Here is a 13,716-nt window from a genome sequence, read left to right on the forward strand (position 1 = left end):
CTTTCATTCAGAAATGGTCTATAAGAGCACCCTTTCTTTCTGAAATGGTCTACAAGAGCACCCTTTCTTTCTGAAATGGTCTACAAGAGCACCCTTTCTTTCAGAAATGGTCTATAGGAGCACCCTTTTTTCAGAAATGGTCTATAGGAGCACCCTTTCTTTCAGAAATGGCCTATAGAAGCACGATTTCATTCAGAAAGGGTCTACGGAAGCACGACTTCTTGCAGAAAGGGTCAATAGAATCACCCTTTCACACTGGCCCTTCAAGGTGGTCAGCGACTGTGGTAAGCCGAAGATTTGTGTGGAGTTCAAGGGAGAATCGAAACGTTTTGCTCCTGAAGAAATTAGCTCCATGGTTTTGACCAAAATGAAGGAAACCGCTGAGGCATATTTGGGACAAAGTGTTAGCGATGCAGTCATCACGGTGCCAGCCTACTTCAATGATTCCCAGAGGCAAGCCACCAAAGATGCTGGACGCATTGCCGGCTTAAATGTTCTCCGAATCATCAATGAACCCACCGCTGCCGCCTTGGCATATGGTCTGGACAAGAATTTGAAAGGAGAACGTAATGTCTTGATCTTCGATTTGGGTGGTGGTACCTTTGATGTGTCCATTTTGACCATTGATGAAGGATCGCTGTTTGAGGTACGTGCCACAGCAGGTGATACCCAAATGTCTATAGAACCACGATTTCATTTAGAGATTGTTTTAGAAGCACCCTTTTTGCAGAAAGGTTCTGCAGAAGCACGATTTCTTGCAGAAAGGGTGTACAGAAGCACGATTTCATTCAGAAAGGGACTATAAAAGCACTCTGTCTTTCAGAAAGAGTCTACAGAAGCACTCTCTCTTTCAGAAAGGGTCAATAGAATCGCCCTTTCTTTCAGAAAGAGTGTATAGAAACACAATTTCTTTCAGAAAGAATTTACAGAAGCACGAATTCTTTCAAGAAAGGTCTATTGAAGCACGATTTCTTTCAGAAAGTGTCTATAGAAGCACGACTTCTTTCAGAAAGGGTCTATAGAAACACTTTTTCAGAAAGGGTTAATAGAAATAGAAACACATTTTCTTTTAGAAAGTGTCTATAGAAGCACGATTTCTTGCAGAAAGGGTCTACGGAAGCGCGACTTCTTGCAGAAAGGGTCTATCAGAAAGGGTCTACAGAAGCACTCTCTCTTTCAGAAAGGGTCAATAGAATCAGCCTTTCTTTCAGAAAGGGTCTATAGAAGCACGATTTCTTTCAGAAAGGGTCTATAGAATCACCCTTTCTTTCAAAAATGTCTATAGAAGTACGATTTCATTTAGAGAGCGTTTTTTTTTAAGCACCCTTTTTTTCAGAAAGGGTCTGCAGAAGCACGATTTCTTGCAGAAAGGGTGTACAGAAGCACGATTTCATTCAGAAAGGGACTATAGAAGCTCTGTCTTTCAGAAAGGGTCTATAGAAGCACGATTTCTTTCAAAAAGGGCCAATAGAATCGCCCTTTCTTTCAGAAAGAGTCTATAGAAGCACAATTTCTTTCAGAAAGAATTTACAGAAGCACGAATTCTTTCAAGAAAGGTCTATTAAAGCACGATTTCTTTCAGAAAGGGTCTATAGAAGCACCTTTACATGATCCTTCAATGTTTACTCATTTTACAGCAACAGTTCTATATAATTATCCACAAGTGTAATTATTCTCTCATACCACCAATGTTTTTGCTATAGAAATTGTCTCTCTGGCTCTCTTACATTACCCACCCAATGTATTTCTATGTCTTTGCCTTGATGTCCTTTCTCTTGCTCTCTTTCTTTACGCCACCATATATCTGGAAAATTCAACAAATGTGTCCATTTTGACCATTGATGAAGGATCGCTGTTTGAGGTACGTGCCACAGCAGGTGATACCCAAATGTCTATAGAACCACGATTTCATTTAGAGATTGTTTTAGAAGCACCCTTTTTGCAGAAAGGTTCTGCAGAAGCACGATTTCTTGCAGAAAGGGTGTACAGAAGCACGATTTCATTCAGAAAGGGACTATAAAAGCACTCTGTCTTTCAGAAAGAGTCTACAGAAGCACTCTCTCTTTCAGAAAGGGTCAATAGAATCGCCCTTTCTTTCAGAAAGAGTGTATAGAAGCACAATTTCTTTCAGAAAGAATTTACAGAAGCACGAATTCTTTCAAGAAAGGTCTATTGAAGCACGATTTCTTTCAGAAAGTGTCTATAGAAGCACGACTTCTTTCAGAAAGGGTCTATAGAAACACTTTTTCAGAAAGGGTTAATAGAAATAGAAACACATTTTCTTTTAGAAAGTGTCTATAGAAGCACGATTTCTTGCAGAAAGGGTCTACGGAAGCGCGACTTCTTGCAGAAAGGGTCTATCAGAAAGGGTCTACAGAAGCACTCTCTCTTTCAGAAAGGGTCAATAGAATCAGCCTTTCTTTCAGAAAGGGTCTATAGAAGCACGATTTCTTTCAGAAAGGGTCTATAGAATCACCCTTTCTTTCAAAAATGTCTATAGAAGTACGATTTCATTTAGAGAGCGTTTTTTTTTAAGCACCCTTTTTTTCAGAAAGGGTCTGCAGAAGCACGATTTCTTGCAGAAAGGGTGTACAGAAGCACGATTTCATTCAGAAAGGGACTATAGAAGCTCTGTCTTTCAGAAAGGGTCTATAGAAGCACGATTTCTTTCAAAAAGGGCCAATAGAATCGCCCTTTCTTTCAGAAAGAGTCTATAGAAGCACAATTTCTTTCAGAAAGAATTTACAGAAGCACGAATTCTTTCAAGAAAGGTCTATTAAAGCACGATTTCTTTCAGAAAGGGTCTATAGAAGCACCTTTACATGATCCTTCAATGTTTACTCATTTTACAGCAACAGTTCTATATAATTATCCACAAGTGTAATTATTCTCTCATACCACCAATGTTTTTGCTATAGAAATTGTCTCTCTGGCTCTCTTACATTACCCACCCAATGTATTTCTATGTCTTTGCCTTGATGTCCTTTCTCTTGCTCTCTTTCTTTACGCCACCATATATCTGGAAAATTCAACAAAATTCGCCAAAGAGTATCTCGAAAATACGACAACTTGCAGATTTTGTATAAATAGCCAACATCAAGTTCTCTTCGGCATTAGTACAGAAGTACAATTCAAAGCGATAACAAGCGAATCAACAAAGTAAACCAAGCAAATAAAAAACAAGTAAAATCTCTATCAGCGAAGAAAAAAAACAGTTTTTCAAATTAAAGTTCGTTACTTAAAAAAGTCCAAAAAAGTATTCATACAAAGGAGTTAAAGACATCCATCTAATCCAGTCAGCAGAAAGTGCAAATCAGGAACAACAAAATGGTAGCAGTTGGTATTGATTTGGGCACCACCTATTCCTGTGTTGGTGTTTTCCAACATGGCAAAGTGGAAATTATTGCCAATGACCAGGGCAATCGCACAACACCCAGCTATGTTGCCTTCACAGACTCGGAGAGATTGATTGGTGATGCAGCCAAGAACCAAGTGGCCATGAATCCAAAGAACACAGTTTTCGATGCCAAACGTTTGATTGGTCGCAAATACGATGATCCCAAAATTATGGAAGATATCAAACACTGGCCCTTCAAGGTGGTCAGCGACTGTGGTAAGCCGAAGATTTGTGTGGAGTTCAAGGGAGAATCGAAACGTTTTGCTCCTGAAGAAATTAGCTCCATGGTTTTGACCAAAATGAAGGAAACCGCTGAGGCATATTTGGGACAAAGTGTTAGCGATGCAGTCATCACGGTGCCAGCCTACTTCAATGATTCCCAGAGGCAAGCCACCAAAGATGCTGGACGCATTGCCGGCTTAAATGTTCTCCGAATCATCAATGAACCCACCGCTGCCGCCTTGGCATATGGTCTGGACAAGAATTTGAAAGGAGAACGTAATGTCTTGATCTTCGATTTGGGTGGTGGTACCTTTGATGTGTCCATTTTGACCATTGATGAAGGATCGCTGTTTGAGGTACGTGCCACAGCAGGTGATACCCAAATGTCTATAGAACCACGATTTCATTTAGAGATTGTTTTAGAAGCACCCTTTTTGCAGAAAGGTTCTGCAGAAGCACGATTTCTTGCAGAAAGGGTGTACAGAAGCACGATTTCATTCAGAAAGGGACTATAAAAGCACTCTGTCTTTCAGAAAGAGTCTACAGAAGCACTCTCTCTTTCAGAAAGGGTCAATAGAATCGCCCTTTCTTTCAGAAAGAGTGTATAGAAGCACAATTTCTTTCAGAAAGAATTTACAGAAGCACGAATTCTTTCAAGAAAGGTCTATTGAAGCACGATTTCTTTCAGAAAGTGTCTATAGAAGCACGACTTCTTTCAGAAAGGGTCTATAGAAACACTTTTTCAGAAAGGGTTAATAGAAATAGAAACACATTTTCTTTTAGAAAGTGTCTATAGAAGCACGATTTCTTGCAGAAAGGGTCTACGGAAGCGCGACTTCTTGCAGAAAGGGTCTATCAGAAAGGGTCTACAGAAGCACTCTCTCTTTCAGAAAGGGTCAATAGAATCAGCCTTTCTTTCAGAAAGGGTCTATAGAAGCACGATTTCTTTCAGAAAGGGTCTATAGAATCACCCTTTCTTTCAAAAATGTCTATAGAAGTACGATTTCATTTAGAGAGCGTTTTTTTTTAAGCACCCTTTTTTTCAGAAAGGGTCTGCAGAAGCACGATTTCTTGCAGAAAGGGTGTACAGAAGCACGATTTCATTCAGAAAGGGACTATAGAAGCTCTGTCTTTCAGAAAGGGTCTATAGAAGCACGATTTCTTTCAAAAAGGGCCAATAGAATCGCCCTTTCTTTCAGAAAGAGTCTATAGAAGCACAATTTCTTTCAGAAAGAATTTACAGAAGCACGAATTCTTTCAAGAAAGGTCTATTAAAGCACGATTTCTTTCAGAAAGGGTCTATAGAAGCACCTTTACATGATCCTTCAATGTTTACTCATTTTACAGCAACAGTTCTATATAATTATCCACAAGTGTAATTATTCTCTCATACCACCAATGTTTTTGCTATAGAAATTGTCTCTCTGGCTCTCTTACATTACCCACCCAATGTATTTCTATGTCTTTGCCTTGATGTCCTTTCTCTTGCTCTCTTTCTTTACGCCACCATATATCTGGAAAATTCAACAAAATTCGCCAAAGAGTATCTCGAAAATACGACAACTTGCAGATTTTGTATAAATAGCCAACATCAAGTTCTCTTCGGCATTAGTACAGAAGTACAATTCAAAGCGATAACAAGCGAATCAACAAAGTAAACCAAGCAAATAAAAAACAAGTAAAATCTCTATCAGCGAAGAAAAAAAACAGTTTTTCAAATTAAAGTTCGTTACTTAAAAAAGTCCAAAAAAGTATTCATACAAAGGAGTTAAAGACATCCATCTAATCCAGTCAGCAGAAAGTGCAAATCAGGAACAACAAAATGGTAGCAGTTGGTATTGATTTGGGCACCACCTATTCCTGTGTTGGTGTTTTCCAACATGGCAAAGTGGAAATTATTGCCAATGACCAGGGCAATCGCACAACACCCAGCTATGTTGCCTTCACAGACTCGGAGAGATTGATTGGTGATGCAGCCAAGAACCAAGTGGCCATGAATCCAAAGAACACAGTTTTCGATGCCAAACGTTTGATTGGTCGCAAATACGATGATCCCAAAATTATGGAAGATATCAAACACTGGCCCTTCAAGGTGGTCAGCGACTGTGGTAAGCCGAAGATTTGTGTGGAGTTCAAGGGAGAATCGAAACGTTTTGCTCCTGAAGAAATTAGCTCCATGGTTTTGACCAAAATGAAGGAAACCGCTGAGGCATATTTGGGACAAAGTGTTAGCGATGCAGTCATCACGGTGCCAGCCTACTTCAATGATTCCCAGAGGCAAGCCACCAAAGATGCTGGACGCATTGCCGGCTTAAATGTTCTCCGAATCATCAATGAACCCACCGCTGCCGCCTTGGCATATGGTCTGGACAAGAATTTGAAAGGAGAACGTAATGTCTTGATCTTCGATTTGGGTGGTGGTACCTTTGATGTGTCCATTTTGACCATTGATGAAGGATCGCTGTTTGAGGTACGTGCCACAGCAGGTGATACCCACTTGGGTGGTGAAGATTTTGACAATCGTCTGGTCACTCATTTGGCTGAAGAATTCAAGAGGAAATACAAAAAAGATTTGCGCTCCAATCCAAGAGCCTTGCGCCGCCTAAGAACAGCTGCTGAAAGGGCCAAGCGCACCTTGTCATCCAGCTCTGAGGCCACCATTGAAATTGATGCCCTGTTCGATGGCATTGATTACTACACCAAAGTAAGCCGTGCCCGATTTGAAGAACTGTGTGCCGATCTCTTCCGCCAAACATTACAGCCTGTGGAGAAGGCCCTCAATGATGCCAAAATGGATAAGAATGATATTCATGACATTGTACTGGTTGGTGGTTCTACCAGAATTCCAAAGGTCCAGAATTTGCTGCAACAATTCTTCTGTGGCAAGAATCTCAATTTGTCCATTAACCCTGATGAAGCTGTTGCCTATGGTGCCGCCATTCAAGCTGCCATTCTCAGCGGTGACAAGAGCAGTGCCATTCAAGATGTACTGCTTGTGGATGTGGCTCCTCTTTCGTTGGGTATTGAAACTGCTGGTGGTGTAATGGCGAAGATTATTGAACGCAACTGTCGCATTCCATGCAAGCAAACGCAGACATTCTCCACCTATTCGGATAATCAAACTGGTGTCACCATCCAGGTGTTTGAAGGTGAACGTGTCATGACCAAAGATAACAACAGATTGGGTACCTTTGATTTGTCCGGCATTCCTCCAGCTCCTCGTGGTGTACCTCAAATAGAAGTGACATTCGATTTGGATGCCAATGGTATTCTAAATGTTTCGGCCAAGGAAATGAGTTCAGGTAATGCCAAAAATATTACCATTAAGAACGACAAAGGACGTCTGTCGCAGGCGGAAATTGATCGTATGGTCAATGAGGCCGAAAAATATGCAGCCGAAGATGAAAAGCAGAGAAATAAAATTGCGGCCCGTAATAATTTGGAAAGTTATGTGTTTGGCGTAAAGCAAGCTTTGGATCAAGCCAGCGGTGACAAGATTTCGGCTCAAGAGAAAGCTGAGGCATTGCGTGCCTGTGATGATACCATTAAATGGCTGGATGCCAACACCATGGCTGAACGTGAAGAATATGAAGATAAAATGAAAGAAATCAACAAAATCTGTACACCCATTATGACGAAATTACATGGCGCTGGTGGTCCAAGTGCATCGTGTGGTCAGCAAGCTGGTGGATTTGGTAGTAGCCGTGCTGGTCCTACAGTAGATGAAGTGGATTAAATAGTTTAAAATAAAAAGAAGTAGAAGTTTAGTTTTAATTATCATTGCCATTGTCATGCTTCTGTTGTTGTAACTCTTAGTTTATGTAGAATAACGAATTAATTTATTTCAAAATTTTTAATTTGAAATAGAATGACTAATAAATGTTTTATGTTAAAACGATTAAAATGAATTAGTTTTTTTTTATTGAGGTTAGATAGAAAAGAATAAAGGTTGGTATCCTTCGGTTCATTCCACAAAAGTTCAAAATTTCTCTTAAACTCGTATACAGTTTAGACATTTCTACCGAAGGGGATTAAGACCGGTTGGCATATTGCGGAAAACGGGACTTCCCTCAGAAGTCCATCTTTGGTAAAAATTTCAAAGAAATCACAGGGCAGCGTCTAAAGCCTACTTGACCCCAAAATTTCTTATAAGCAGTGCAGGTGCAAAAGTCGGCTACGCAAACTAATTTTTCATATCAATTACATATAAGTTTGCCCCAATAGGTCTTCTGACGATGATTTAAGACTTGCACGTCTACGAGATTTTTGAAACTTTAAAGGCCTATACCTCGGGAAGTAGACAATGAGATTTAACTGTGTTAAAAATTTCAGAGGAGTCGCGACCTCCCGATGACGACCAATATAGTAGCGATGACGACCACGAAATATAGGGACTAATAATATTGGCCAAGGGATGCAGTTGAAATTCTTTGAAATTATACATTTTGATAGTTACACCCCGCGACCTCATGCGACATACCAACATTTAATTAGGTAATATTCTGCGAAATGTCGTTTTTTTAAATTACACTTTATCTTAACAGTAAAAAATTAATTTTTAAAATATTTGCAATGAAAAATGCTAACTCACCTTTTTCATGGGACGAAAGTTAATATCCTTTATTTACACAAAATTTACCGAATTGCCGAATACATAAAGACAGCAAAAATGTGTATATTTATTAATATGTACACTTTTCGCATTTTTTGAATACTCTTAATTTTCATAAATGATTTTGCTGAAACAAGTAGAACGCGAAACAACAAACTCCTTTTAGGAACATCAGTAACACGCATATTCCGAAAGCTTAAACGAACAAAAACTACACACACGCACGTACACAAGGATACAAAAAACACGGAAATTATTTGTCAAAATATAATTTTTTGAATTTCTTTTATAGAGCACAAATTAAATTGTTAATTCCTATTAAGCGTTTTAATTTGTTTTTATTGAATTTAACAATTTTGGCAACAGGAACAGTTTGTCCAAAATCGTAACGTTTAAGCTGCGGCGGAACGGAAAATGCTTGTTGACGCCGTCAATCAAATGAACGATTGAAGGCACTACATAGAGCTGGCAAAAAATCGATGGCCCTATCGATTATTATTTAAAAAGTCAATATCGATAGATAGTTTTGCCTATCGATATTATCGGAATAAAAACCCCTAACCTGAAATCCACTGAAATAAATAGAAATTTCGCTGCTTTTCGGTTATGTGTGTGTAAGAAAGCAAGTCCGTACCCACACGTACACATTTTTCGGTAAAATAAAATGTATTTTTTACATGTTTATAAAATAAAAGCAGTTGTTTATTCTCCTTTACATTTCTGTGAACTACTTTTGCCTAATTTCAAGAAAATCATTGACATTTCCGCCATTTTCATCTCCAAGTTAATGGCCATGACAACTTAACGATAATATCGATATCAATCGATATTTTAAAACATTATATCGAAAATATCTAATGTTGGGAATATCGATGGTTTGCCAGCTCTAGTACTACAGACTTTTCGATAATAGGTCTGTCTGGTTACTTTCTCAGTAAGAACTTTCTCAGAGAATAACGAGTAAAAAAGACTCCTTCCCAGCAAAAACCAGCAAGCAATCAGCCGACATGCCAAAACAGAACAATTTGTCCGTCAATAAAGGAAACAAAGGGAGCAAAAATGTTGTTTTTTATTAAAAATAAAAAAGAAAATGACCAAAAAAGTTTTTTTTACTTCTACGCTTTGTTCTCCAAAAAAAACAATACCATTAGGTTTGCTATTTCCACAATTAAATTCTTTTTATTTTCACAAACATTAATCAACAAAGAATTAAAAACAGATGATTGTTTTCAGGAAGAAGAAGAGTTGCAAGAGGTTGCTAGAAGAAATTTGTCCAGCAATAATTTGCAAACTCTCAGTAAAAGAACTGTCAAAATGTCCCTCTTGAATCGCTCTCTTTTGCTGGCTTTTCGTGTTAACTGGAAAAAATCAAGGCATATTTATACAAGGTAGAACCCAGCAAAAAAGTTTGGAAGTACTGCAACGCAGAGTTACGATTTCAATACATCTTTCGATGCAGTCCACACGGAGTTATAAAAAATGCACTCCGCTCGATACATTTTAGAAGCACTCGCTTATAGATCCCTAGCCAAGCAAGCCAATTTTTGATCCCTACAGTTGCAGTCTTTTTTTCTGAACACAAGAAAGAGTGTCTAAAATTATAAGAATTTGTTAAAAAAAAAATAAAGAAATACAAACTAAAGATTCGAACATTGCTGTAATTCACGAGACGCAAATTATTTTTGAAGTGGAGTTAAGGCCTGCGTACATAAGCTGCCTTGCTTACTTCTGATAAAAGAATAAAAAAGAAAAGGGCAACCCAGTTCGAAATTTCCTCGGCCTTCTTTATTCTTTTATTTTTATTATGTCAAAAATGAAGCAGGAAAGCAAGGCAATCAGGCAGAGCAGCTTACCTTGCTTGCTTCTGATAAAAGAATAAAAAAGAAAAGGGCAACCCAGTCTGAAATTTGCTCGGCCTTCTTTATTCTTTTCATGGTTTAATAAGAAAGGTTAGCCAAAGCTTTATGTCAATTTAAATTTTTTCATTCGAGTATGCCTAAAACTTCAAAACAATATAAACAAACTGTGTATGTATGTGTGGTGTTTGAATAATATGCCAAACAATTTTAAAAACAATCGAATTCAATGATTTTTAAAATTGTTTTTAAACCATTTGTATGGAAGAAATTGGTGAGATTTGCATTGAAACAATCGGTTTATCATATTTACAACTCGATTATGTGGAGAAAACTTAACTCTTCATTCATTTTTCGCGTTTTTTATAAAATGCTCAAAAAAAACAAACCCACTTGTTGCTTTTATTTTGAAGTTTTAGGAATTCAAGAAAAACAAGGGTTCTATAGATTTTTTTCATTTAAATCTACCTCTTTACTTATACCATGTATTCTTTTATTTTTATTATGTCAGAAATGAAGTAGGAAAGCAAGGCAACCATGCGAGGCAGCTTATGTACGCAGGCCTTTAGAGTTTTTTTTGGAAATCTGAACTGGAGTTGGTGGAAAAATAAAAAACCATTCGGATGATGAAGCAATATCAGTTGCGGTGTCACAAAAAGCAGTGCAGAGGAAGTAAACTCAGTTATGATTAAACTTAATGGAGAGTTTTTATAATTTGTATTAGTGTAATAAAGTCAATATTCTTGTTTACACGAATAAGCAATGTATTTTATTTATTTTGGGATATTTGCAATGGCTTGCATTTTATAGCATCTTTAGACTGCATTTAAATTCAATCCAAAACACTACATCAAAGGCTGTGATTTGGATCGAAAATGGAGTGCATCCTAGCTGTGTGCCGTGGAAGCAAAATGGAGTGCATCCTAGCTGCGCGCTCTCTTGTAAAATACATAGGTGAATTCATAGGAAAAGATGTACTCCAGCGGCAATTGTTCTAGTGATTTAACTGCATCCGCGGATGCAAACTTTTTGCTGGGAAGTGACAATCAGTTGTATTCTTATAGCCCGTTTCCACGGTAATTCGTTCGTTCTCTATTCGTTGTTCGACCCATAACTACGAATAAATTACTTATTTCCCCACACAAAATTCTATGAACGAACGACGATTTTTCTACGTTGTTCGATTAGAAATACTCTCTGAACAACGAATAAGTATGTCCCATCCCTTACAAATGAGAGAATTTATCGAAAAAATAAATTATGACATGCATGGTAGAACAAATACAAGGTAAAGTTAATACTACAACAAATACAACTCGAACAACAACCACAAAGGAATTTGTTTTTGTTTGTAAACCTTAGTGTCAACGTAAATGTAAACAAAACAAGGAAATGTCTATAAATTATTGGAATTTAAAAACTAATAATTTTTCACATTTGATTGAATATTTTGGAAAACATGAATGAAAACTCGTTAGATTTTCAATTTGAATGTTTCCATATCATTCCACTAAATGCATAATTTCTCGCAGAAAGTAGAATACTTGCAAAAATGTTTCGGGTCGCTGGTAATTCATTGAAAAAAGAGAAGCTGTTTCAATCATTTGCTTTTGAAAACAAAAAAGCACATGTTTATTAGGGCTTTATTCTTTTCAAGTTTAACAAAATACCACACATATTAACAAATATTGTACCGCCTCTATAAGCGGTGTTTTAGTGTGCGGCATGTCGTTTGGACCTGGAGGAGGTTACATGTCAATGATATGAAGCCGTCTTTATGGGAAATAGTTTTTTTTTTCTGATGAATAAATTTGTTCTTGAAAAATATATATCCCTAATATACATCGAACATAGAAATAAATACATAAAATGTCGAATGGAATTTGACACTAACACTACAACCCAGTTCAGTCAGCTGGGTATTGCTGCTACCTTTTCTTGTTCTACCATGTATGACATGTCTAAATTTAAAATTGAAAAATTTGTGGAAAGCACAAAAATTTTTAGAAAAAAGAAAAAAGATGAATGAATATTAATGAACTAAACATTTTATATAGATGCAGAAGGAAAATGGTTGTGTTTCCTTCTTAATTCCAAACACATTTCTTGTCCATTAGTTCAAAATCGCGTAAAAAAATCAGAAACAAAAAGGAAACAAATAACTGAAAGTCTGTATACACAAACATTGTTCTGACATGTCTCTCTCTTTAATTTTGAAAATAGAATCATATAAAAATATATTGAAAATACAAAATTATTCAGAATTTATGGAAAAAATGAATGAAATGTTCGTAGTTAAATATAGAAGATACATTTGAAGGAAAGTCTATTGCTTTTCCTATTCATTTAATATTTTTTTATGTGTTTTCGGTTCAAATTTTCGTGAAAGCAAGGAAACAAAAATGAAGGAAATTTTGTTTATGTTTCTGTTAATTACGAATGGTGTCGTGAAAACGGGTTAATTCGTGTACGTCGTTCGACAGGCGAACAACGTAATTGAAACGCTCGTGTGAAAATGACATTAATATGTTGGTAAATTTATGCTCTGTTCCAGAACCAGCACGAAGCTACTATTTTTTACTACGATAACATTTTTCCCTTTATGTTATCGGAAAAAATAGTAAAAATTAATAGATTCTGGCAGTTCTGGAACAGAGCAACAGTTTTCAAAATGTAATAGGGTCTACTAATGAAATTTTAAACTTCGAAATTTGCTACCATAAAATATTGCTTTTCATCATAAACGTGTAATAAAAATTACATACGAGAGTTCTGAATGCTTTATATAGGATTTTCAAAATGTATTTATGTTTTTCCTAAAAACAATTTTGGAAGGACCCTATTAAGGCCTCGACTCATAAGAGGATTTCTGGCTGGCTGAAGTCTTCCGTTGGCATATTTGGTAAATGAACAAGAGGAAAATGGTAACATATGGTAACTATGTTATCTTTTTCCTTTTGTTCAGCCGATGACGCTGACTTAACTAGCCATGCCGCTTATGTGACGAGCCCTTTATTCAATTTTTTTCTTTGACAATTAATTTTCAATAACAACAAAGTTGTTTTTGTAAATTTGTTAGTTGTTGTAATTCATGTATATACCTTATATAAATTTGCCTTGGTACAAATTGTTACAAATACAACTTTTATGGCCCCGGCACATACGGTCCGTTGTGCGTTGCGTCACGCTTTAATAACAACAACCACATGAAAAAAGTGTAAGTGATGCCAAGTTCGTTCTTGAAGATTTCATGTGGTTGTTGTAAAGCGACGCTTAACGGACCGTATGTGCCGGGGCCTTTAGGGTAACCAGACAGACCTACCTATTTTCAGAAATGGCATTACCTTATGCCATGTTCAGACTAGCGGTAATTCGCTCTCTATTCGTTGTTCGACCCCAAATTACGATAAAATTACTTCATTTCCCATACAACATTTTGAGAACAAACAACGATTTTTGTACATTGTTCAATTTAAATTACTCTTAGAACGACGATAAAATATGTCCCATCTCTAACAAATGAGAGAATTTATCGAAATAAATTAATTGGTCTGTTCCAGTACTGTAAGAATATACTACTTTTTACTATTTTTTGCGATAACATAAAGGAAAAAATGTTGTCGTAGTAA

At 36.9% G+C, this 13,716-nt stretch overlaps 3 protein-coding genes across 3 annotated transcripts; all 3 read left to right on the forward strand.

The window, feature by feature from the left end:
• Positions 1-264: 264 nt before the first annotated feature.
• LOC141389647 (major heat shock 70 kDa protein Ba-like) lies at positions 265-3,150 on the forward strand. Its single transcript, XM_073961485.1, has 2 exons — positions 265-646; positions 3,048-3,150. Exons 1-2 carry the CDS (start codon positions 353-355, stop codon positions 3,084-3,086), a joined length of 333 nt encoding a protein of 110 aa, XP_073817586.1. The 5' UTR covers positions 265-352; the 3' UTR covers positions 3,087-3,150.
• On the forward strand, positions 3,104-5,280 carry LOC141389646 (major heat shock 70 kDa protein Ba-like). Its single transcript, XM_073961484.1, has 2 exons — positions 3,104-3,975; positions 5,162-5,280. The coding sequence occupies exons 1-2, from the start codon at positions 3,328-3,330 to the stop codon at positions 5,198-5,200; spliced, it is 687 nt and encodes a 228-aa protein (XP_073817585.1). The 5' UTR covers positions 3,104-3,327; the 3' UTR covers positions 5,201-5,280.
• A 159-nt stretch (positions 5,281-5,439) lies between these two features.
• On the forward strand, positions 5,440-7,523 carry LOC141389642 (heat shock protein 70-like). Its single transcript, XM_073961481.1, has one exon. It carries the CDS (start codon positions 5,442-5,444, stop codon positions 7,353-7,355), a length of 1,914 nt encoding a protein of 637 aa, XP_073817582.1. The 5' UTR covers positions 5,440-5,441; the 3' UTR covers positions 7,356-7,523.
• The last annotated feature ends 6,193 nt before the right edge of the window (positions 7,524-13,716 follow it).

This window comes from Musca autumnalis, unplaced genomic scaffold (genome assembly GCF_047663935.1).
Source record: "Musca autumnalis isolate F117 unplaced genomic scaffold, ASM4766393v1 scaffold_1, whole genome shotgun sequence".
NCBI classification, from domain to species: Eukaryota; Metazoa; Arthropoda; class Insecta; order Diptera; family Muscidae; genus Musca; species Musca autumnalis.

What these genes read in the sequence shown, in the direction of transcription:
- LOC141389647 (XM_073961485.1), top strand. Translation starts at nt 353, where the DNA reads ATGGTTTTGACCAAAATGAAGGAAACCGCTGAGGCATATTTGGGACAA. An exon ending in ATGAAGGATCGCTGTTTGAG is followed by an intron (nt 647 to 3,047) that starts GTACGTGCCACA and finishes AATTCGCCAAAG; the next exon opens with AGTATCTCGAAAATACGACA.
- LOC141389646 (XM_073961484.1), top strand. Translation starts at nt 3,328, where the DNA reads ATGGTAGCAGTTGGTATTGATTTGGGCACCACCTATTCCTGTGTTGGT. An exon ending in ATGAAGGATCGCTGTTTGAG is followed by an intron (nt 3,976 to 5,161) that starts GTACGTGCCACA and finishes AATTCGCCAAAG; the next exon opens with AGTATCTCGAAAATACGACA.
- LOC141389642 (XM_073961481.1), top strand. Translation starts at nt 5,442, where the DNA reads ATGGTAGCAGTTGGTATTGATTTGGGCACCACCTATTCCTGTGTTGGT.